Source organism: Pseudorca crassidens, chromosome 4 (genome assembly GCF_039906515.1).
Source record: "Pseudorca crassidens isolate mPseCra1 chromosome 4, mPseCra1.hap1, whole genome shotgun sequence".
NCBI classification, from domain to species: domain Eukaryota; kingdom Metazoa; phylum Chordata; class Mammalia; order Artiodactyla; family Delphinidae; genus Pseudorca; species Pseudorca crassidens.
In genome coordinates, this window is record NC_090299.1 from 25,711,898 (window position 1) to 25,738,976 (window position 27,079).

Sequence of the window (27,079 nt, forward strand, 5' to 3'; positions counted from 1 at the left end):
ACAGTACACACAAAAGTGGCTAAGGGAGTTTTAGGAAGAGACTCATTTGTGCTAAAATATTGGGAGGGCTTAAGAGAGATGGTGTAACTTTGACCAGATGGAAGCCGATACGTGGGCCATTGCTGCCTATATTTTCACAGGAAAAATGTTCATCTCTACTATTTTATCAAAGAGACACAGAACTATGTTCATTGGGTTCTAATATGAGGTAAGTGACATCCACAGAGAAAGACCAATTATAAATTTTCTGTCTTCCAGAAATAAAACAAACTAAAACCACAGATGTATCTGATAATCCTTTTTTAAACCATTCATCTAAAAATGGCCCATCACTCCAGCTTGGTTAGGAATATAAGAATCACAGGAAAGATCATTATAGTGATCTCTATGATGAGACCTTATAATATCTTTGAAGAAGAAATGCTTAATGATTTTTCAAAAAAACTGTTTTGGTCCTGAATAAATATAGAAAACATTTTATAAATTGCAAGTTATTTCTTTAATCATGAAATTCAGCTTTTGTGATTATGTTCATTTTTCATCTTTATGCTATTACCCAATTTTACATAAAGTGACCAATTTAAAAAACAGATGTTTTTTCTGTAGATTTGGTACCACATCTGGTCCCTACGTACCTCATTCTTCTTTAGTATTATATACTTCTTAGCAACTTTTCTCCCTACATAGACTTCAGCAATCCCTTAATAAATTGGTGTTTTAGTGGTTGTATAAGGCACGTAAGTTATACCTGGACCCATTTTTATTTTCCAGCTATACTTCCGCCAAATATTTTCTAATGGCAAAAATGAGTGATATCTGCAGAAAAATACAAAGAAATACCTATTTTACAGCCGGTCCAAGTGTAGTAGAATTTCTTAAAAAATGTGCGCAATCTCATTTAATGAACTAATAGCTTCCTTTGCCTTCTTTTTCTTTTCACTTTTCAGTCTAGAACCTTCCTCTCTAATTACTACCGAGATCATAATGTGGAACTGTCCAAACTGCTACACAGACTGGGGCAGCCTCTCCCATCATGGCTGAGACAGGAGCTACAAAAAGTGAGATAGCACTGGAGAGAAGAACCAAGGCTCCCAAGATACTGACTTTTACTATGAAACAGAAAAACAAACCCCCCATCTTTTATCCCCTTAATGCACTTGTGACTGTCAACAGAGGATCGTGTGAATAAATCTCCTTCTATCTTTTTCATAAAATGAAAACTGTTATATATGCACTCATTGGCAATTACTAGCATCAATCCCTGTGTGACTTTTGAGAAATAATGTGGGGTTTTGTGGCATTACCCGGTTTCCAATGTGGGGATCATAACACAGCCCAGTTCCTCTGTTGACCATAAGGTTTCAGAAACTGTTTGACTGAGAACACTGATTATATGCAAGAGACAAATTAGAATCTTGAGGAAAAGATAAGGACTGAGATATCTGTAAATGAGGCTAGTAGTAACCCAATATCTGAATTAAGGGCTTACATTTTCCCTTGCTAATTTAAAAACAATTTTGATTTTGTTATGAAATTATAAGTATAATCCTATGCTCTTATTTTGAGCAGTTATTACTTATTATATTTAGCCCACACATGTTTTCCCCTGTTACTCCTCTTTATGAATTTCTTTGACTTGCTAAAGAAGTTGCAAAGTTGTAACCTTCCACATTTTTGGTCTGTTTTCCTCTTATAGGAGGAGACTATCTGAAAATTTCCATATTCACTGACAATAGTATTTTATCTGGCAAGCATGACATTCTCAGTGAATTTTGCATTTATGGTTCCAAAAGCGGCTATCAGAGATTTGGGGGGAAAATGAATGAGAAAGTGCATACTTTGCATAATATTAACTACTGTGTGTAAGGCCATCTTTCCATGGGTAAAAATCTTACCATACTATTAATCTAGGTATTTCCACCTTGACAATAATGTAGTATTTATATATTTTTTCACTATCCACAGAAGAAAAAAACTTTATTGATAAGACATGGAATGAAAATACCAGTATGTGTTTACAGGTAGAGAGAGGCACTTGGGCCTTTTATGTAGTACATGTCAATCGTTTAAAGCATGGACTTTTATATGTGTCACTATGTATACTAATGCAGAATATTATGTTTTTAATGCCTATTTAACAGAAGAAATGTAATCTAAAGCTTACCTCTTTAAACACCATGAATTCTCTAAATTAAACCATATTTCTCATCCATGCCATCCAAAAATTAATTTCTAGAGAAGAAGTGATGCTCTTCCTGTCTTAGAGTTATAGGTTACTCTCCCATTTGGAGGATTTTTGTCTCATTTGTCAATGAAGGTATGTTAAAGGTTTGTTAATCTTTTCTGTGATACATGAATGTAAAATTTCAGCAGAACAGTAAATCAAAGTGGCTTTGGTAGCATTACCTATCAATCCATCCTTCCTCCAGAGTAATTTTTCTATAGGCTGTAAATAATATTACTTTCTCCTATAATTTGAGCAGTTATGCTTGACATAATTCAGTGTCTTCAAAGGAAACTGAAGATCATCGTTTCTGTTTATTTGTTGTTTGTGGTTTTAAGCAAACAATTCAAGTATGATCTAAAAGAGAATCAAGAAACAGGATTCACCTTTGGATCTATACTTCATTAAGATGTTTGTTTTTCTGTTGTTTTCCCACTGCATCTAAAGGCTCTTGATCTTTTTCAGAAAATGTTAAGATTTTTCTTGGGTATGAATTGATACAAATCACAAAACTGTTGCTTTTGCTGTTCTTTGTTCAGTGTGAGACTCAGTTTCTCCACCTTATTGTTACTTAGGTGAGCATGTGCTTGATAGCATTCCATTAAAGCACACTAAAATCGTAAGAATTGTGTATTTAGAACTCTAACTTTTGATTTATTTGTTCACTAGTTTCCTCCAGTTACATTCTAATTTTTTCTTTCATGAAGTAGAGATTAACATTTTTTTTCCCAAGTGGGAAAAAAGAGATATTTGTAGAAAAGAGGGGAGATACTTTTCATATTGAGTAAAATTCATATAATTCAAAGTCTACCTAATCACCAGATTTTTTTAAATGTAACTAATTTTCTGCATTTTCTTATTTTTTCTAAATAATGTATACAGTATCATTCACCTACCTACAAATAGCTGGGAGCAAAATTCCCACAAATTCAACTAGTCTTTTCTTCCCTGGTTCATTTCAATCAGTATGCACATTTTTCTAACTAAGATTGACAGTGAAGACAACAAAACAAATTTTAATTATGTAATTCATCTCTTACAGTAAACTACTTAAAGGGACTCTGGGCTATGAGAAGATTATAATAAGTCTGGAAAATATCTTAGTTTTAAGAATATCTTGGTTTTCCCAATTTTTACCCACTGGCTACTTCAGAACTATTGACTCAATATTTAGCATAGGTAATAGTTTAACTCTAAATAAATTATCTTTCATGGTCTTGAATGACATACTTTTAAAAATTTTAAAGAACTTCCTAAAACCTTTAAACAAGCCAATATTTCTCCTCTTTCCTTCTTTTTCTTTATTCCAACTGCCTAACTTACAAATATAATCATTGATTACATTAATAAAGGTAAGGAACAATATTTGTTATAACCCTATATCAAGATATATTAATATATGCTTTTCAAATACCAGCCTCTAAAAATTATATTACAAATCTCATACAAAAACAAATTTTGTTGGTGTTTAACAATGGCCTCAAAACAATTAAATAAGCAACAATGAAGAATGCTAGTGAGAAAAATTTATACTCCTTCTAACACTATTTTTTTTCTACAAAAAAGATAGTTCTTCATCCAATAAGAGATTTTATTTGCCTTGATTTCAACAAACCCGTTCACATATACCTAATGGAGTTTTTGTTCTTCTATCTCACTGTTTTAATATGATATAAAGTGACCTGCTTACCATGAGTGTCGATTTATTTTTAATTATGCAAACAATTTACACTTGAATAATATCTTACAAGTCTGCTTTTGGTGGCTAGATATTAACCATTTGCTTCATGGAGGTCCCTCAAAAACAATGCTGGCCAATGATTTCAAAAAGAAAAAAATCAAAGAGTCTTGCATATAGGATTTTACTTCAACTGTAGGAACACAGCTTGGCCATAGGTACATATGTTTGTTCAGTATATGTATATATATGCAAATGAATATTTTCTTGTGTGAGCCAGTGAAGTGGGTGGGGAGAACATAAAGAGAACTCTGCTTTTACTGAAATTGTTAAATAACTGATGTAGTACATGCATAACATATCTTCGGTTCTCACTTCTTCAGAATAAATATTACTGCTGGTATGGCCACTAGAGTAATGTTGTTTCTCCTCTAAAATCCAAGGTTTTCACCCATAGGTGAATCTATTTCCTTCCCTTTGACTTGGTTCGCTCTATACATGTTCCCTAAATTCCAAACATATAACAAGTGTAACCAGGAAATTATGAGAGGGGACTTTGGGTATCTGGGTTCACATCCCAGTTCTGCCTCAGGCAAGCTACGTGACCTCGGACAATTTGTGGAACTTCCCTGAGTCACAGTTTCCTTTTTTGTAAAATAGAGACAATAAAGTATTACTCATTGGGTCACTGTAAACATTAAATGAGAATATATTTAGACAACTTAGCCCATTGCCTAATGTGGTTATGCTGGAACATGTTTGTTACAGAAATAACGTATAATATTCAAACCACTATCTCTTTTTTCATCAGACAAGAATATGTTTTTCTATTCCCTTTAATAATAAAACATATATATCTTAAACATATAATTAACTGTATTTGGTTAAAATGAGAAACTGTCTTCACCATCATCATTCAAAAATAAATTTCGCATGACTCCCTGCTATTGTTCTGATCAACATTCAGAGAAAAATCATTCCAGCTCAGTCCCTTCTATTGAAGTCTCTTTGTCCCTTTCCTCCTACCTACTTAATCCTCAGTTTATCTAGTAGAATATCTTCCCCTTATCTTCTCTTTATATCTCTCTCTTCAAATTTTTTGTAACCCAACAGATCCTCTATCAGGAATATCAGGTCTAGAGGTACAACTCCCTCAAAGGAAAGTCATAAAATTTAATGAAGAGATACATGTAATAACAAATCAATGCTTAAAGATACTAGATAGTTAAAAATTACAAGAAAATTTATCTGAATTCTCTACGAGTCTTTATTTCCAACTTCACCTCTTGTGATAAGATCTCCTTTCCACAAATGAAGCACTCTATTATATAATATATTGCTTCCTATTATATTTATTATTACCAAATATTATTTTTGTTGCATTTTTCATTGCAAATGTCTGGTATTTCAGGCCCCCAATAAGACATTTATATAGTTAATTTCCATTCAAAAACATTTTACTGTTTCTCATATTTTATTTAATACAATATGTCTAAAGTATTATTTCAACATGAAATCAATTAAAAAATTATTAATGAGATTTTTATACCCTTGTGGTCATACTGAACCTTCAAAATCTAATTTGTATTTCACCCGTATAGCACATAACAATTTTGGACTTGCCACATTTCAAGTGCTTGATAGCTACATGGGGCTAGAGGTTTCTATGTTGGACAGCACAGCTCTAATCTCTATTCTCTTCATCTGCTTGTTTTTGATCACCTCCTATTCACCTCAATGATGAGAGCTGAATTCTTGCCCTACAGTTATCAGGGGATGCCAAACACACAACTCCCAATACTGAAGAGGTGGGATCAACAACGGTTTATTTGTTACATATACTCAACAGCCTGGGAAGAGGACATAGCACACCATGCCAGATGCCAAAGGGGCTGCACTTGGGAAGAAATGAATAACCAGGGCTGTGAGAGACAAGCTTTGTAGCACCAAGAGGTCGAGGTGGCCCTTGGTTCCTGCAAGAACATGTAATTGGCTAGTGAGTAATTCTCAGGCTGGCAGGGAACTGAAACCCACTTTCAGGGACAAGCAGAAACTGTACCTGATCCACTTGATAAGGACAAGTTTTGGCTAGGGTACCTTGTGCACAGAAGCAGAAAGGAGGCAGACTTTGTGGGTAGGCCATTTAAGATCATCCCAATTTTCCAGATGTCAACAAAGTATGAAATATTGAGTCAACTTAGGCTTCACACCATACCTCTAACCGCTGTTTTACTACAGGCTCTCCTTATCTCTCCTAGAATTTTGTCACACACTCTAACCTGGAGCTGTCATTTCTCTCTAAATCATACACCACACTAATGTTGGAATGGTCTTTATAACTTGTAAATAGGATCAAACTATTCTTTACCTTAGAAAACCTTCAAATGTTCCCCAAATGTAAAGGACAAAATGCAAACTCCAATATATATTCCGTGAAGTTCCTTTATGATCTATGATTTTGTCTACCTGGCCATTCTTATTTCACAATCTTTAAAAATTACATTCCAAATTCTAGTAACAATCACCTATTTACAATTCTCCAATTACCTCACGATTTTTACATCTCTAGGCCTTTGTACATGCTGCTGCCTAGAACACTTGAATTGGCATTGCTAATTCACTAACACAGTACCACTTTGAATTTCAAGCAACCTGGCTGTGTAAGTCCCTTCCCTTTTGCTTGCCAATTCCTTCATATCTAAATCACAAAAGTATCAGTCTTCTCAATGTTGCATCTCTGGCCTTAAGTTGTACCAGAAATCTTCCATTTCCCTTGGCATTAGGCCCTCAATATCTGGGTAATAATGATAATATATTTATCACTATAATTCCAGCAGCTGGTTTGATATTCTTAGATTACACCATTATTGTTTCACCTACATTGTACTGTTGTCTACGTGCTATACTGTAAATTATTAGAATGAGAGATGTCTTTTCCTTTTTTCGTCTCTCATGCGTAACACAGTACCTGGCACAAGATAAGTAATTGTTAAATGAACATATGCATTACTTTATATCTTTATACTAGTAAGAAATGAACTTCAATCTGTAAGCATAAAACTTATACAAAGTCATTCTCTCACTCATAGCACCAAGGTGTACGTATTCATGGCTGTTTGCATTTAAAGGTATTGCCTGTCCTCTAAAGAGTCTTTATGTTTGTACATCCCAGTTGCCTATTCTTATCTAACAAGACCAGCCAAACAGACCAAATTAAACATCCCTAGACATATCAGGAATTGAACGACCCCGACTGTTGTTTTTTTATATTGGTGTAAAGATCTCACAGTAGTGCTGCCTACAAATATGTTTGTTTGCAAGCAGTACAAAGCTAAGAGCCACCTGTCTACAATGCCCTTCATATGGTAAAAGTGCATGGCTTAGAATTAAAATGAGTTCAACATGCTGAAGGGGATAAGAGATCATTGACTTGGTATTTGACCATTGAGGCCCTTGAGTTTTAAAGATTTATTTTTCCTACTGACAAAGAAAGTAACGGTAATTGTTTAATGATACATGTAAAATGTCTGTGGAAACACTGCCAAGAAAAAACATAGGTGGAATTGCTATGTCACAAACGTTGGCACTTTCTCTTTCAAATCAAGTGGAATTCAAATATCACCATACAATCAGATATGTCCATGTAAATGCAATAATTTCTAGGATATTCTTAATTATTTAAGACTTCATTCTCATTTTCTTAAATCTTACAAATCTTTTTGGAATTCTAAACAGTACACCAGGAATAAGACACTAGCTGCAGGGTAAGACTATATAGCAGAAAAGAGAAGCCAGAAGCCAATTTGAAAGGATACAAGAGAATCAGGACTACATTTTTGTGGATACCAATGACCATTTCTATGGTCATACCAACATGAGTTGGTATGAGACCAAAATCACTGTGGGTTGTATAATTGTCAGCAGTGATTTCAGAAGAGCAGCAAGAAACCTCAACTACTTCTGACCTGGAGCAAGAGAAGGCATCTTAGTACCTGGACCAAATGTACCAAGGAGAGGAAAGGAAGGGTGTGTCAGGAGAAGGTGTGTCAGGAGAGGAACTTTTATATTGAGTATATTTTCCCCCATTTTGTTTGCTGATAAAGATGGGCCGCAAGTCAAGGATAGCGTAGTGTGTTTGGGGAGTGTTGGAGGTGGGGGCTTATTGTAACACAGGATTTGAGGTTCAAAACCAACAGATTGTGGTTTGTCTACATTATCTAAAATAAGTTCTCTTCACGCTATGCTCTATGGAGTGAAGCTGTAGACATGTTTTTCTTTCTGAACTTCCAGGTAATAAAGTCTACGGACTAAATGCTCACAGGTCTAAATCAATTGTAATTCTCTCCTACATGTTCCCAGGATGTTGCCTGGAAATCAAAGTCTTATCCAGAAGCCTTTAACATCTCGAAATTAAACATATGCAAACCTATAGCTATGTATTGAAGAGATAAATAATGTTCCCACAGACAAGACCCTGAGGACACTTGGTTCCCATTTCAGTAGCACAGTGAAGCTAAAAAGAAACATGACAATAAACTTAGTTAATAAGAAATTATGCCTTTGTCACAGGTAACATACAATGTATACAATCACCAGCCATCTCCTCCCACCTCTTTTTATAATCAATATAAAAAAGCAAGCATTTAGCATTGCCTGTGCTATTCTCTGAAATGAACCAATGTGTATGAACCCCTCATGATTTCCGTAACAAAATCTCTCAAACTATTTTAAGCTATTTCAACCTGAAGAGAAGTCCAGTGCATAATGTGTTATATGGAATTCTGAAGCCAGAGTCAAAGCTCAACTCCTGGCAATGCCACTTATCCACTGTGTGAGGTTCCTCAGGCACGTTACTTACACTCAATATGCTACAATTTCCTCATCTCCACATTGTAGATACTAATATCAGCTACCCCTTGAGGTTATTGTGACGATTATATGAGTTAAAATACATAAACGCACCTAGAACAGTAGCTGCCCATTATGAGTGTTTGCTATTATTAGCTACTTTGTGCATATCTATTTCAAAATTCATATTTTAAAATGCATATCCACACTTTAAAATTCTAGTTCTCTCAACTATTTTTATGTGGTTGACCAAGTTATGGGATTCTTATGAGTCTCATTTCTTCCTGAATAAAGAATTGAGGATAGGAACCTAAAAATAGAGCACAGATAAAAGAAACTAAAGTCCAAAATTTATGAATAAAAAAAATTATAATTGAATACTGAAATTAAATTAAATTCAAGTTTCCTGGAAGGGATGGATTTATTCACAACACTGAGAGAATGTGCAAAGCAGATCGTCATATTTATAAAGAATAACAATATTGTTTGTGTTGTTATTGAGAAATAATAGAAAAGAGAAGTTCCAATTGATAAGTTATAGAAAATATCAACCTAATTTTTAAAATGGAGTTAAAAACAACAGCAACAACAGTGTAATCTGTAAACTACAGATCATTGAAATTAACGATTTGTGCTGCTCACGGGCAAGTTTGCAATTAAATTTGCCAAGAATACTCCACAGTATCGGGACGTAACTTGAGATGAGATAGCATGTCCAAATTCCTCACGTGATTCAGATATAGTCTTCCGACAACTCTTTTTGAGGTTTAAGAGTTCAGATATTTAAACTTTTGAGGCCCCACATACATGGATGTAAGTAAAGCATCTATCTTGATTTCAAGAAATCCTGTCAGCTTTATCTTCCAAACTATTCAGGCTCCAAGAATGCCCTATCACATTAGGGGCACCCTAATTCCAGCCCCCGCTATCTTCTCGAAGGGAACTAACCCTTCTCACTCACAAATGTGAGCACCTGTAGCCTATTCTCCACATCCACCTGATCAATTCTTTGACCAACTTTCCTATCACTTCCCCCTTTACTCACCGTCTTCAGTTCACACCAGCCCCCTTACTTTCCTCTGATTCTGCCAAACAGGAGAGCAGAGCCTTCACACTCCCTGCCCCCTCGGCATAGGCATAAATACTACAATTTCCCCAGGCATCTGCACTCCTTATCCCCTCCCTTCTTTCAAGTCCTTGCTTAAATATCACCTCATCAGGCAAGTCTTTCCAGACCCCCATACCATCATTCTCCCATCTATTTCCCTGCTTGATTCTTCTCCCTACCACTCATCACCAACTGATACACAAATTATTTGTTCGTTTGTCTGCTTCCCCAAACTATAAGTTTCATGAGAAGGGCTTTTCTTTCATCCATAATTTTGGTATGCCCTGTGCCTGGAGCTCTCCAGAACTTTGTATTAAGCCCTCAATAAATATTAGTAAAAATAATAATAAGAAGAATTAAAATAAAAACAAGATATGTATAGAAAGTGTATACACACACATACACAAATCCATATATAAATGCATACATATGTATTACGTGCGTGTGCATTATAATACAGATTAGTAATCATGTCTCCCATACAGCAAGCATGCCAAACCACTGTAGTTTGCAAAACTGAAATTTATCATCACTGGGAATGCAGTATTGTTTTCTTTTTCAAGCTGTTTCACTGCTAAAAGCAGGAAATAAATACTTTTGTCTGTAGCATTTTATTCTTCACATTATGACACTTATACTACTTATCAACAAATCTGTTCTTTCTGGTTGACTCTATGATTCAACTTCTCCAATAAAAGTTTTATAACAGGAGTCTAATGAATTAGACCCTACAGAAAGAAAAGTAAATTGGTCTGTTTCAAAGATCAAAGCTACAACAATAAGTTCTATGGATTTATTGCAGACCGCTCCATTGCTCCAGACAGGGTGATGAATGCTTGTTTCCTAGCCTCCTTTACAATTCTTTTTAAAGACAGAAACTGCTAAAATCTATTCCACCGGAATCACAGAAGACAAGGGATTCACAGACAAGCCAAACAAGAGATGCCATATTGGATTCAATGACATGAGCACCAGGAGAAAAATGGTGATTGTGTGGGAGATGTTAAAAGATTGCATTCAGGTGCTGGTCTTAGAAAGCCTGTATCATGTCAAACCTGGGAAAACAAGGAAGGCCACAGAAATAAGCCTAACGCTTTGGGATAACATCAGAGCAGTCTGGGGGTAGGACTGGCCAGGCCAGGGAAGAGAGTCCTTGCGGTCCAGGAAGCCCAGAGGAGAAGCAGCACCCAGGAAGACAGGGATTGTGACTTGCATCTCAAAGAGTCCAAGGCAAGAAACTTAGAAGAGGATTATAAAATAAAATGCTTGACTTTATCAGTTGTTAAAGTCTAGAAGGGGATTGTTTTTGTTTCTGTTGCTGCTTACCTTGCTAGGAGGAAACCAAAATTGGAAAGATGACTCTGTGCTACCAGGCACACTGTCACTAATTAATTTTTGCAAAGGCTGCAGTTCTGCTACATATGTCTTGGTGTCATATTTAGATAAAAAAGAAAAAGAACTCAAATCATCGAATTCATTGTTAAAACAAGTTCAAATATAGGAAAAGAATTGAGCATAACATTTACATGATTAAGCAAATGACATTCATTTTAGTTGGTATAGGTGATAGTTATTTCCCATCCATAATTTATCAAGTCATAATTTAGCAGCCAATAATTTAATTTAAAAGGATTTTGAAGGTAAATGAAACAAGTGAAAAGTACAGATGAAAAGTTGCTAAAAATTCACCATTTGCCTTCTTAACATGCTTAAATCATTTTTAAACGAATAAGAAAATAAAGTTAGTTTGGGCAATTGGTATGGTATTTTTGATCAAAATAATCATTGTAGGGCTCCACAATGAACAAGAAATTTGGGGACAGTAAATAATAGGCAAACTTTAAGACACTATATTGGTAATATTATATGAAGTGTCACTTTTCCTGGTATTTACGAAAATGAAATATATAACAAAAAATGTTTGTCCATGGTACCCAAACACATAACAAAAAGATTTCCTTTTTTTTGTCCATGTGTTATATATTACTGGCTGGTCCGTATATGATTAGAAACACATTTTTAATTTAAGATACATTTGTGCATATTGACACTGTTCTGCAATTGTACAGCTACCAATTAAACAATTTAGTTCCCATTCATATTAATAAAATTGTTGCAAGTATATTACATATTATACTACATATATGTATTAGAGCTGCTTTGTTTCAGAAAAAGTCCCCACCAAATATTAACATATCTTCTACTACTTGTTTCTGCTGGAGGAATGATGGTGCCTCATAATCCCACAACTGCTGACATGTCAAGTGAGAGTAATTGTCCAAATTTCTCTCCTTCATTCCCCCTACAGGCTTAGAGTGCCATTTTTATCAAATTTTAAAAGTAGGCTATTCATGTACTTCTATTGAAATATTACCGTGCCAAAATCAAACTTTGTTGATCAATAGAGCTTTTAGTTTATATTGTTAGAATTATTCTTGTTTTTCAAATGTTCTATGTCTTTTCCTGTTTATTCTCCAACACAATTTTAATACTTGACAAAATTAAATAAACACATTAATCCTATTACAGTTTTGAATGGAATTGAATTATATATAAAATATAATTTAAAATGTCATTAAATTATCCAGTATTTCCATCAAAAATATTGTGCAGTTAAGTCTTCTTTTTTGCATAAAATTATTATATGTATAAAATAAGATTTTAGAGATGTTTATTAAGACAATTAATTAACATTCATTAGTCCCTAGTTTCCTCCACACATTTTATAATTTAGTTCATATTATGCATGAGGAAATAGTTTCCCCAGCGTCATTTCTAAAGTGTTAGTTTTCATTAGGGGAAAACGGTTGTTCCCATGAGACAGCTACAAATATCTTTTAATTATTTTGCCTTGGTACTATATGACAGTTTTCCAAAATTTTTGTTTTTCAGTTGATTTCCTTGAGTTTCTTGGATAGAAATTTTTGTAATAGAAAAAGCACGATAATTTTCTCTCTTCCCCTCATATAGCCATGTATCATTTTTTTAGTAATTAAGAACTTCAAAAAGGTTGAACATTTTTTTAAATTAATAAAGCATGTTCAATTTGCCTAATTTAGGTTCACATGAGTTTGTTTCTTTGTATCTAATGGAGCATATATGAGCCAATCAAGCAGTTTCAGCATTAGGCTCATTTAACCATTTTAAATTTTAAACCCTAGGATCTTCAAAACATAAGTATAAATAAAAAAGAAACATATCTGGAAGGTTTGTAGAATGTGAGCGAATCATGAGACCATTCCTGGAGGAGCTTATTAGATTTCTATCACTTGCCTACAAAGCCCCATGAGATAGTCTCACATTCAATATTGCTTCATTACAAATACTAGTGATGCATCTGTAAATTAATAGATTTATTTTAATTATAGAAACAAAAATATTGTCAAGACATTAGAGACAAATCTTCCAGTGATAGGAAGAGAGTTCAGAGATGCTTGTGTATAGTTAAGCCTAGACTGAGAGCTGCTCAGTACAGAACAGTGCCAAAACAAATTTTTAAATTAAAATTATTAATTTTAATTTAATAATTTGCTAAGCTAAGTTATTTAAATCAAACTTGGTTGGACTGAATTTAGAGGAACATGCAAGTGGCATTTTTAAGTGTGCTTTCTATAGTATCCTTTTCTCTAGCAAGGTGACACTGTTTAAGTACACGGGATTAAATATCATCAAATGAAAAGATAGGTATACCTGGCAAGAAGAGTTAAAGTCTGATTTAACTTCATAAATCATGACTTTGAATAATGAGATAACAGACAATAAAAATGTATATGGCCGCGGTGCTTTATTATTGAACTATATGTAATTGCTTTATGACCAGTACCATATTGACCTAATAATTTATTCTGCAAATTTATTTTTATATTGATTTTCCATCCAGAATATAAAAATGAACACAATAAAATTAATTGGTCTGCTCCTGAGATATATCATTTAGCGTTGACTAATCAGGAAAAATAAAAGTAAGTGATGACATTGTACTTGTGAACTTCTTTCCAAAAACTCCTTGGACCTGGGCCAAAATCATAGGAATTAAAATTCTTTATAACGTTGACCTACCAACGCCCAGGCCTATACATACCCATCTGATTGTTTTCAGATTATTAATTTAAATATGCAATATGATATCAACTATTCTCAAATACCCATTCTTTTTAATCAATTGAAATATTTCTTGTATCTCAGATCCTTCCAGAGTCTAAGTCAGAAGTGCTTGAAATTGACTGACCACTTTCAGATGGATTGACACTTCAGCCGTAGCTTCACATACACCAGAGTCATCCATTCACTAAATAGATATTTATAGATCCCTTAAGATAGTTCAGGATTACTAAGTGTTAATGAAAAAGATACAGTTTCTGCCTTCCAGTTGTTTAGAGTTAAGCAGGGGAAGAGACAGATGACCAGTCATTTCAATGCAGAATGCTACTGTTCTGATAAAACTGCCCATGGATTTATATGGGAGAGATAAGAAGGGACTTGATGGTGACGTAATGCATGGCATGGCTACTCTAGTTAACAATACTGAACTGTATATTTGAAAGTTGCTAAGAGGGTAGATCTTAAAAGTTCTCATCACAAGAAAAAAAATCATAACTGTGTAAGGTTATAGATGTTAACTAGGCTTATTGTGTTGATCATTTCACAATATATAAAAATATCGAATCATTATACTGTATACCTGAAGCTAACATAATGTTGTATGTCAATTATACTTCAATTAAAAATTTTTTAAAGCAAAAACAACACAAAAATAGCATAAAAATGCCTTATTAACACACACACACACACACACACACACACACACACACACACACACACACACACACACAAAAGGGACTTGACCCAGGCAGTAGGGTTTGGAAAAACTTCCTAGAGGAAGATTTATCTGAATCAAATTCTGAATTGTGAATGTGAGCGAAATGGGTATGTAGGACAGGGGAGAAACAGGAATTAGAGAGAGCAGGAGTGAAGAAAATTCAGAAAGTTCAATTTAAATGAAATAGATGGTTATTATATGTGTGTCTATACATGCAGTCCAGGGAGGAGATCTGACAGTCTATCAATATCATTTTGGGTCAACAAATTCCTCTAACCGATATAGCAGGTGGTTAGTTCAAAAACAATTGTTTTTCAGTCTGAAGATATAGAAAATTTTTTTTAGCATTACAGTACCATTTAAAAAGCTTTACTGCATCTGCAGAGATTGGTACCACTTGTGAATTCTGGTCTACACGCCCCCACCATTCTGAGATCTAAAATATGGAAATATGGTCCAACTGACAGGGTACAGCTGTCACAGTAAATAATCTGGTTTTGAACAATTTAATCTAGGAAACGTGGGCAGTCTATATAATTCTTAGCTATGAAAATATCAAATGTTTTAGACTCTGAAGCCACAATATTTAATATTTTAAGCAATCACACAAACGTAACCAAATAAAGCATTAATTTTAAAAAGGCACCTGGAAGTTAATTACAAGATGGAAAATAGCGTATCTTGACTTTGTGTTTTTAAGGAATATCAAATTATTAAAATGAATACTTCACTCCAAATTTTCTCAGGATGCAGAGTTTATTAAATTTGTATGTAGAAAGTCCTTTAACCAAAACGTCCAAATCAGCTTTAATTTTGCCATCAATACAGCAGCTGAAACAATACTTTTCATAAGGGAACTCTAAGTAAAACACCCCAGGAATAAAGTGAAATGCTTATTTTAACTCATTATAAACACAAATAAATACAGAAATTAGGACACTGGTGGCATAAAAATGATGTGAAAGGGGGTATTTTCATGACCTAATGCACTGTATCTGCTTATTATATGAAAAAAATCAAAATTTTTAAAAAGTAACTGGAAACAAGTAATTTACCTTGAAGAGACCTCAAAGAGTATGAGCACAATGTCATAAACAGTATTTGGAAAACATGCCCTCCTTAATGGTCATCTATAGCTCATTGAGTGTGGTTTTTCTCTGAAGTTAAGGACACTTTTCAAATTTAGTTTCACAATTGATTCACTTAAGTAACAGTAAGTGCATTTTAGATTGATAAATTTGTAATAAGTCTAGGCAATAAAAATCTACTGTAATTTTTACAAACTGAGTTGCCTTCCAGATGCTTATATGCTCAGGAATGACATTATATTTTTAGGACTTTTTGTTTCATCTAAAGAATGAAACACATCTCCAAAAGGGAGATTAAAATGTGTTCATATTTACTGAGTTCCAGGTGTATACTTTAAAGAAATATACTAAAATGACTGAAACTTGGGCCTTGAGATGAAAAATGCTAAAAAATAAAAGTTTACGATTTACTACATATTGTAGAATGTCCATAAACAAAACTTATAGGCACTTCTACATTTATTGAAAAGAATTCAATTACTGAGTCAAAACACTGAGTTGGGTAAACTAGTGATAGTAATATGTTCTCTGTTTAGCTGATTTGATGAAAAAAATAAAACTATGGTTTAGAATACTAAATTTTGCATTTTGAAAATTCAAAATGTTACTGACCCTTTAAAAAACTTCCCCAAAATAAATAAAAGCCTTTCTATTGTGTTAAAAGATTAGATTAAAATATGATGTTTGGCAAGGGGTTAAATTTAAATGTTCAGCCCTTTCCTTACTCCCCCAAATTATATATTTTTAAAATAGATGTCACATACTATTTTTTTACATTTATTTTGAAGTAATTCAGCAAAGAATAAGCAAAACAGTGTAGTGTATATACAAAGTAACAAAAGTTATGTTGTTATTTTAAGTACCTAATGTCCTAAATATCTTAATATTACTGCATTAGACCAGGGAAGTGAAACAGACTCCTGCACATCAGTATTCAATCTGAGCAGAATGACAAAATGTAATATCACTTTATAATGCCTTTTTTTATAATAGTGTATCTAAGAAAGTCATTAAATTAAACTAAAGTGTATTCTGTAATTGCCTTCATTGAACAGACAATTGAAAACAGAATTGTATAATGCAGATTCATTTTACATTGCATTAATGTCCTAGGTTTAGGAAATTGACAAGACTTCCAAATTACTCATTACATTTCACACTCACTTAAATGAATATCTATATAAATAATATTGTATAAAATATGATAACATGACATGGGATTTCAAATAGGATTTCAAATGGTGTGTATGGGGCTTGTTACAGTGAATCCTCCCTCCGGGCTTTTTCTTTCCTTTTTACTAGTTCCAACAGTCTTCTACCACACTACTATGAAATCTAAAATTCCTTTCCTTATCTTTTTTTTTTTTTTTTTTTTTTTTTTTGCCGTACGCGGGCCTCTCACTGTTGTGGCCTCTCCCGTTGCGGAGCACAGGCTCCGGACGCGCAGGCTCAGCGGCCATGGCTCACGGGCCCAGCCGCTCCGCGGCATGTGGGATCCTCCCGGACCGGAGCACGAACTCACGTCCCCTGCATCGGCAGGCGGACTCTCAACCACTGTGCCACCAGGGAAGCCCTCCTTATCTTTTTTTAAAAATAATAACAATTACATGTGTATATATGTATATACATATGTGTGTATAGATAGAAAGATATAGACATATAAAGATATAGATATAGAGATGCGATATATCCCTCACAATAGAAGTCAGAATCCAGCATAATCTATTATTTCAGTGTATCTATTACCCTCATTCCTTCCTCCCCTCCTCCTCAGTACCAGCCAGGCCTGAACCCTCAGTCAGGCCACACTAGTCACCTAGAAAAGGAGAAAGGTAAGAATGCAAATCATTTCACAAAATAATTCAATTTGGAGACTGAATTAATTGCCCAATTGAAAAATTGGTGGACTTCCCTGGTGGTCCAGTGGTTAAGACTTCAAGCTTCCACTGCCCGTGGGTTGGATCCCTGATTGGATAACTGAGATCCCACATGCCACATGGTGTGCCCCTCTACCCCCCCTAAAAAAAAGAAAAATTGGGAAAAAAAAAAAAGAAGGGGTTTCCCTGGTGGCGCAGTGGTTGAGAGTCCACCTGCCGATGCAGGGGACACGGGTTCGTGCCCCGGTCCGGGAAGATCCCACATGCCGCGGAGTGGCTGGGCCCATGAGCCATGGTCGCTAAGCCTGCGTGTCCGGAGCCTGTGCTCCGCAGCAGGAGAGGCCACAGCGGTGAGAGGCCCGCGTACCGCAAAAAAAAAAAAAAAAAAAGAAAGAAAGAAAGAAAAAGAAGGAAAGAAAAACAAGAATAGGCATAGCACAGAATGGCTACCAAACCTTTGAAAAGATGCTCAAAATCATTCATTATCTCACCTAATACTCAAATCTATGGCAGAAGTGCTGTTATTACATCCTTTTAATGGATGGGAAAGTTAAGGCTCAGAGAGGGTGAGTATATTAATTATCAAGGTCACATGGGTAATAAATTACAGAGTTGAGATTAAAATCCAGGTGCTACACTGGGGAAAGCATGATTTGCTTAAGATAATGAAGTAAAAAAAATGTTCTTGAGTGCACAGAAATTGTTGTTGAATGGGTGGATGCATGCATGTATTAAAGAAAAACAGAGCAAACAATACTTAATGTAATGAATTTGCCAGTAACATTCCAACGATAAGGCTATTTGTCATTGTGATGATAACATATACACTCCAGGGTATTCTTTCTTTCTACGATTACAAAGGAAACTTACACGATCTTCTCTCCCCTCATCAATTACAAAAGGAATTCTCTTGCTAATTGTAGCAGCCTTATCACTTTTTTTCTCCTAATCCAAAAATTAATGACCAGTTTTTATTTTCCTCTAGGGATCAATATTTGTCAGCAGAAGTGTAGGATGTTTTCTTTCCTTTTATGTATCATCTTCATCTCTTACTGCACATTGTGGTTTCAACTTTAACCAAGATGCCAAGATTTCCAACATACCAAGATAGAGGCAAATAATGTCAATAAGGATCAAAGAGACTATCAAATATCAGGTTCTGCCCCAGTAATAGAGGTATTCTGCTTCTAATTAGGCTGTTTTCTTCTAGTTTCTACCCTGAAATAGCTAAAAATTTGGGCTTCTGATTTATTCTCGAGATACGGTGTCTAAGCTGTTCTGAAGTTTATGATGGCATGCAATTATAGAATTTTAGGTAAATATATTTCTTTAGCAATCATATCAAGATGGCTGTCTCAAGAACTACTAACTGAAGAGAGAAAACACAGGTAATAACTATGTATTGATAATATCCCTGGAAATTATCACAGGGGGAAGTGTCTCAACTTGCAAGTCATACTAAGAATGCCACAGACAGCACTGGGTTAGTCCCCCTTGATTCAGATTGCCGTAAGGTACATTCAGTACATTTCTATCATGCAAGAAATTGAACTCATTTGTCCTTTCATTAGTGTTCCCCTAGTATTTGCTGAGAGTATGCTGTGTGCCAGGTTTGGAGCCCGTCCTGCGTGCCTACTCTCCAGGTGAAGTGCTTTTCACAGGCTGTTCATAAACATAAGGCAAAATGATTCCTATCCTGTTTCTCAGTATTCTTTCCCAACTTTCACTTATTTTTGTCCAGGCAATACTTCTTTGCATATCATTATCAACCTTTGCTAATTTTCTTTCGTCTTCACGTCTCCCCTCTCTTAAAATGAAGGAGATCTAAGGTCAATGAAAATAAGAGAGAACAAAAGGGTATAGAAATGTGAAGAAACACAAACTTCAAGGTAGCAGTAATCTAGTTTACCTGAACGTAGCCTGCAAAATAATGAGTGCATACACAGGAAACAGTGGACTAACAGGAGAAAAATTAAACATTTTTATGTTCTAAATAAAATTTTTTTATGAACTAGATGTGACTCAGAGAAAATCCTGGTTAAAAAAAATATACCATCCTAGAATGCATTTTGCCTGGTAAATGTAATAGTTGTATCATACTTGCTCTCTTCAAAGTAATCTTGCATTTGGGAACCAAAATCTCAACTGCAATCCTGTACACATTCGTACTTTGTTCAGACCAGTGTATCTGTTCCCTTCCCTGGGAAGTGCTTTCAGTTATGCAGGATCCCCTTTATCCACGATCCCCAATATTGTTAGGTACCTATGGCCTTGTTCCTCCGTTATTTTTCTTAGAGAAATAGCTTTCCAGTTTATCTCAGAAAACACGTTAGCAACCCTGTCTTAATCTAAACAACCTACTGTGACAGCCAGCAAATCCCTTTCCTTGTGTCTCCGTCAGTTGCTCTGCAATTTCAGCTTGTAATATGTAAACTGGCCATTCCGTTGTAATATTTCACAGATCCAAAAACTGCCATTCCCTTCCTATTTTGTTAAACTTTAACCAATTTTGTTAGAAAACCCTTAGCCCACTTGGCATGTAGGAAAGAGCAACTTAGGGAAATTCCCTGGCGGTCTAGTCATTAGGACTCGGCGCTTCCACTGCCAGGGGCCGCCTGCAGTCCCTGGTTGGGGAACTAAGATCATGCAAGCTGCGCAGCGCGGCCAAAGAGGAAAACAACTTTGAGATGGACACTGTGATATGCACGCCAGACACCCTTTCAGTTCACTGTTATGAAGTCAGGACTTAGAGCCTCGGCTGCTTTGAGCACCATCAGGGGTCGGGCCCTGAGTCACAGACTAAGCTGCAGAGAACCACTCACCCAAGGTCATGCCTCCTTCTTCTGTGGCTCACATTCAATGACTGGCTGATGTGGGATCATGAAGGCGTGGTCATCTCAGCTCAACTTGAATAAGAATGAGGAGCCGGGCTTCCCTGGTGGCGCAGTGGTTGAGAGTCCGCCTGCCGATGCAGGGTTACACGGGTTCGTGCCCAGGTCCGGGAAGATCCCACATTCCGCGGAGCAGCTGGGCCCGTAAGCCATGGCCGCTGAGCCGGTGCGTCCGGAGCCTGTGCCCCGCAATGGGAGAGGCCACAGCAGTGAGAGGCCCGCGTACTGCAAAAATAAAACAATAAATAAATAAATAAATAAATAAATAAATAAATAAATAATTTAAAAAAACTTGCAGTTCTTAATTAAAAAAAAAAAAAACTTCCAGTTCTGTGGCTCCCTCCTGGGGCCGGGGTCACAGCTTGACTTCTGTCTTTGCCCACTCCTCCTTCATCGTCTCTCTCCCACAGGTGCTGATCTTAAGAACACTAATAAGCATCTTACACACCAGATTCCACCTCAGCATCTCCTTTTTGGAAAACGCAAGGACACATTCATCCTTCCAACCTTTCTTGCTCATTCATAGGGGCTGAGATTTAATGAGTATTGCCCCAGAGTCAAAGAGAATGACATCTCCACCCCACTCACATAATTTGCTTTCTACCAAGACTACTTAAACATTCTGATCCTCAGTTTTTCATCCATAAAACGGAAAGAATCATATCGACACACAGATTTTTCTGTGAGGGTTAAGTTAGGTAACCGATATGAGAGGTATAGCACGGCAGTAAAAGAATAAGTGGTCCTTAAATATTAATTTTCTTACCCATCCTTTTCCTCCACTATTTCTTACTTGATTTATTCTCTGTATGTATGCTGATAATGATGTCATTAGATGTTTTTTCTTTCTGCAAAGCTTTGCACTTAGTTTTATGAAAAATGGGTTAGGAAAAAAAAACTCAGCCCAGTTATAGTTCCAGGTTCTTCATTAATTGCAGCAATACTCAGCTTTTTCAGATAATATGTTATGTGACTGTGACCCAGTTTACAATAATGCTTAGTAGCACTACTTCCTCATTTCTATATAAGAAAGTAGATGCCATGTTTTATTAGTCACACAACTGTTAAGAAGTGCCAGCTGCCTGTGGAAAAATAGAGAAAGTAAGTAATGCTGGTCCTCATTAAGTTTTAGGAGTAATATTACAATGTCATCTATGTATTGGATATTAGAGCCTTATAGCTAAGTTCATCAAAACATTAGAACATGAACAGTTCACTGTTATGAGGTCTCATTAAGGAAAGTCTCATTAAGTTTATTACTTGCTTACAAAAGCAAGTAACAAACTTCCTTCCTAAAGCAAAAATAAACATGTGATAATAAACCAGTCTCCAACCACTGACTTCAAAATCTTAGAAGACACAAAAATAATATTAATTCATGGTTATCTTTTAAAATTAAATGGATATCAAACATTATCAGAAATCTACTAAAAAAGAAATGATTATACATGTTTCATTTGGTCCATTCATAATTTCTTGCTATTATAAAGAATTTTTGTTATTTTTCTAGTAGAGATCTTATTGAAAGTCTAAAATTCTGTCATCATTACCAAATTTATCTTGAAGATATCTCCCTGACTCTAGTGTGCATTGAGAAATGGAAAATTCTGCAATAAACTGTTTAAATACAGTGTAATGGTGAGACTCGTTAAAGTGACATTCATGTTTCATTACAGTGTTATCCTTTATTAACACTATTGACATTTAACCACTTCATAGTTTAAACAACAAACTTGCTCTAGAGAGTAGAGACCCTGAACTCTCCCCTTTCCAGCTCAGTAGTGATGTCAGATGAATTTCACTTACTGGCTTTTTACTACCACATGACATGGGTATAGTTTGTCACTTACTTCTTAGGCCCTCAATTTTCCCATGTATAATCGATGTAAAAATAAAATTTGAAAAGGTGGGTGAACATCTGAATAGACTTGTTTTCCAAAAAATGTAGGTACTCCCTCCTCCTATCCCTAGGTTCTTTGTATAAATAACTGCAGAAAAGTCAGCAGTAAATGTTTGGAGAGGCTCAATAGTAAGCCCCAATAGGCCTCAGTGTTTGGACTGGAGCAAGAATATTGGAAAAGGGGGAACATTTTTTTGCATCCCTATGCAGCAAAATAGAAACACACGCATGAGAAATATACATAGCGCCTTGTTACCTTGGGCTTAGATGTATTTGTAATATTACATTTTGTTACAACATCTAAATCACTATTGCAAATAGTAATATTTTTAATCATGATGATTATGATTTCTGCGGGCTTGAAATACATCAGAAGCCGGGAATTGAAATTCCTTGCATAATTATCTTAAATGTTACATGTACAGTGAGCTGGGAAAAGTCTTGACATATTATGCTGCCATCTGGAAAATACTTCTCCTTTATTCCTTATCTGAGAAAGCCATGTGAGTTGTTAGTGTTTGTATTTCCGTGAGTGTCTTTATTTTCCAAGATTTAACAATGAGACAAAAACCTGGGGGAGGGGGGAGAAGGTGGGGAATTTAAAGGGGCCATGATTTGAAATGATTAGGGTCATTCTTCCCTGTACTGCTGCAGTCTCTCCACCCTATGGTGTTTTCTAGCTAGAATAATTCTAACTTTCTTGAAAGTAGACTATGGCTTATTTTAATCACTGATTTCCTTGACAAGAGGATGGAGGAGGTGTTGGGGGGGTGCTAATTATAGGGTGAGAAAAATCCTTGTAAATGTAAAATGAAGTTTTTCAAAAAGCTATCGGATACTCACACTAAATGAATAAATAAGTGGCTTATTCTGAGAAATGTGGATATAGACTCAGGGCAGCAAGACTAGGAATAAGAAGGTACTCACTGGGCTTCCCTGGTGGCACAGTGGTTGAGAACCTGCCTGCTAATGCAGGGGACGCAGGTTCAAGCCCTGGTCTGGGAAGATCCCACATGCCGCGGAGCAACTAGGCCCGTGAGCCACAACTACTGAGCCTGCGTGTCTGGAGCCTGTGCTCCGCAACGAGAGAGGCCGCGATAGTGAGAGGCCCGTGCACCGCGATGAAGAGTGGCCCCCGCTCACCACAACTAGAGAAAAGCCCTCGCACAGAAACGAAGACCCAACACAGCAAAATTAAATTAATTAATTAATGAACTCCTACCCCCAACATCTTCTAAAAACAAAAACAAAACAAAAAAAGAAGGTACTCACTAAGGGAATCTTATAAAGGATATAAACTATATTTACCTTTCTAGTCTGGAAACAGATATATTTAACAGCTAACTTCTTCCCTGTAATATACTCATTCCTTTTTATCCTCAAGCCTTCCAAGTCAGATATGCACAATTGCTGTGAGTTACGTGGGATACAAGAAGTAGTGTAGTGCTGAGCCCTAGATCTGTCTATGAGTTTAGAACTGACCTGGGCTGGGAGAGAGTTAGGTCCTGGGGTTAGTTCCCTGGTTCCAAGGAAAACAAAGGATATCAAGTGATTGGCTGAGAATAGCAGACAGAAGTCGGGTGAGAGAGGAGAATGAATTCTAACAGAGGCTGGCTTGGTGGTGGGTGGGAGAGAGCTCCTCCTCCCTGTCTACACAGAACTACTAGGAGATGCTGCTTAAGGGGATAAAGTGGGTAGAGACAAAACTTTCAATTTCTCATCCATTTCTACCATTTTTCAAAGTGTCTGTGTGGAGTCCTAAGGAGGCACCTCCGTGACTCAGGGTAAATTGTTAACAGAATGGCTGAGAAAATTGGGCTGCAGATCCAGTAATCCTCTTCACCAAAGCTTTTTATGTGGACTTCCATCAAAGAATTAATTTGTTAAAAGATCCCTGTGACACAGAAAAGGAGTGAATAACATATCTATGTTTATTAAATGAGAACATTTATATAATACAGATAAAAATAAATAAATTATGTTTTTCCACAATGGCAAGATAAGAAGATAAATAGTCAGGGTATTTGTCATGGTAGACTGACATTTTAAAGATTTCTATAATACTACAGAGTAAGTTACTTTTTTTTAACTTTAAATTTTCTGTCTTTGTAGGATTAAGATAATCAATTCCATAATGCTTATACACAGGGGTTTTAAAAGAATGAAAGGAAGAAAGTAGTTTTGTGTTGTATAGAATTTAAATGTACAGAAATTAATCCCACGTTGTAGAATCTATTAGAGGAGAGGTCTTCTCTGTTCTCTCGAACACCTGCTTAGCTAGTAATTAATAGCTAAGAAGTAGAGCTAAGCCCTCGAGTCTTTCCCATCACTTTTGGTGAATGCCTGGTCTTTCTAGTCTACCATTCCAAAATGCAATGTTTTCATCCTCCCTTCTTGACTGTCCAGATCCCAGAAATCCCCTTTGGAAAGCCTTTCATATGTTGTAACTAATTGAGTCCTCTTGTGAACTACAAATATGTGACTACTTATGTCATCTGTAACTCATAACCCATTTCCTTAGTATCCCTGCTCACTACTCTGAGATATGTGCAGTGTAGAGCAAGAGAAATGAACCTTATTTCTCCTCCTAACTCCGCTACCAGCTGTATCAACATCAGTAAGCCTCCATGAGGTTGTGTTTCCTCACTTGAAAATGAGAAATTCTATTCTATGGAATACGATATTCTTCAGTTGTTAAAAAGCTTTAAGAAACATATTAAGCAATGTAAAATGGTGTTGTTTATGGCATGACTTTCCAGGACTTTTGCTGTACAAATGCTCACTGTAAATCTTCAAAATGCAGCCATGGTGGTGCACCATTTCCCAGCTTTATTTGATCATGAAGCCCTGTGTTTTCAGAACATCTTATAGGAATAGTATCCTAGGCAGCAGATTTAGGGAACATGGGTCTTGATATTTCTCTGTTCTAAGATTCTACCTTACATCTTTCTGAATGTAAGAGAAGTAAAGATATAAATGTTCGTTAATAACAAGGTAGCAATTAATGGGTTTTCTCAGACATACTTAATGAGAATATCTAGGGTAAGGGGGTTAAGAATCTAAAAAGCATCATAGGTGAGGGTAATACAACAAGCAAGGAAAGCCTTAGTGAATGGCTGAACTTATGTGAAAGTAAAAGGAATTGCTCTAAAGCCTAAAACAATGCATAATTGAGAATTCAGAGGGGCGGTTTAGTAACAGAGCCAGATTTTGCCCTGGAAACTTTGCCTAGGTTAAGAAGCCACAGAATCTAAATATATGAAATAAGCCAGAGGAAGAAACAGGGTAGCCTTGTGTTAATAAGCCTGAAAATAATCAACCCAAAGAGGGAAATGGGAAGATACTTGTCAGTCTTTCCCTTTATAATTCTCAGCCACAAATCCATATGGGTTTGGTGCTAGAATTGACCCTACTTGTACAACCCCAAAATCCCAAGAAAAAAATTAATCTTAATTGGCCTTAGTTATATGACCTAATTACCTATAAAAGCTCAAACCTCTGAAAGATGACACTTTAAATGCACCACCAGAGGCCAGACTCTGGTTGGTGCTGATAAAGGAGTAACCTTTGTTCTGGTAACCTCCCTGATTCCCTGACTTCATGGAGGTTAGACTCTAACGCAACCCTGTACATTCCCAGACATCCACCAGCCGTATGTGAAAGAAGGCAGACAAATACAACATTTTTACAAGTCATGTGCTAATTAATTTTAATGTGAAGATGTCCTTACATTAGAAAATCAATTGATGGAATTCACCATGTTAACAGATTGAAGGAAAATAGACATATGATCATATTATTGTAATAGAGGCAGAAACAAAAACACTTGATGACAAAGCATTTATGACAAAACTTCTTGTACTTGACACAGAGTGATAAATCTTTAACCTGGTAACACATCTGTGTTAAACATATACTCTTAAATGTATATATGAATTATTCATGATAAAAAATGTTTAAATATTAACATCCTATGTGACAGTTATTCATTGTCATATCTAGTAAGCACTATTCTAAATGGCTCATTCTGTCAGCAGCACAAATGTAAATGTACTGAGCAAAAATAATATAAAAATTTATTTTCTGTGTAAACTCTAGGATTTAAAAAAATGGCATATATAAATAACCAACAAGGACCTACTGTACAGCACAGAAAACTATACTCAAAGTTTTGTAATAACCTATAAGGGAAGAATATATATATACACACACATATATATATAACTGAATCACCGTGCAGTACACTTGAAACTAATGCGATATTGTAAATCAACTACACATCAATAAAAAAGATAGGTTTTAAAAAATGACATATATAAAAACATAACATCTCTCATTATCAGTTGCAGCTAATCTTAGAATGTAATATCAGTAATTCACACAGGTATAAGTTCTCACTGTTTTCACTTGAGATTTTTTTCTGTTCATTTTTTAATAACAGCTTTATTGAGATCGTTCACATTCCACAAAATTCACCTTTTGAAAGTGTACAATTCAGTGTTTTTATTATATTCACGGAGATGTAACCATCATCATCAAATTTCAGACTAATTCTATAACCCCCCAAATAAATTCTGTGCCACATAGCATTCAGTCCCCATTCCCCCTTCTTCCAGCCCCTGGAAACCACTAATCTACTTTCTTTC

At 35.6% G+C, this 27,079-nt stretch overlaps 1 protein-coding gene across 1 annotated transcript in view; it reads left to right on the forward strand.

Moving 5' to 3' along the window:
- LOC137223465 (bifunctional heparan sulfate N-deacetylase/N-sulfotransferase 4) overlaps positions 1 to 4,297 on the forward strand; it is a 247,142-nt gene extending 242,845 nt beyond the window's left edge. Inside the window, exon 13 of the mRNA XM_067735209.1 lies at positions 948 to 4,297. Within this exon, the coding sequence (XP_067591310.1) occupies positions 948 to 1,067 (120 nt within the window). The 3' untranslated portion in view covers positions 1,068 to 4,297. The remainder of the gene's footprint in view (positions 1 to 947) is intronic.
- The last annotated feature ends 22,782 nt before the right edge of the window (positions 4,298 to 27,079 follow it).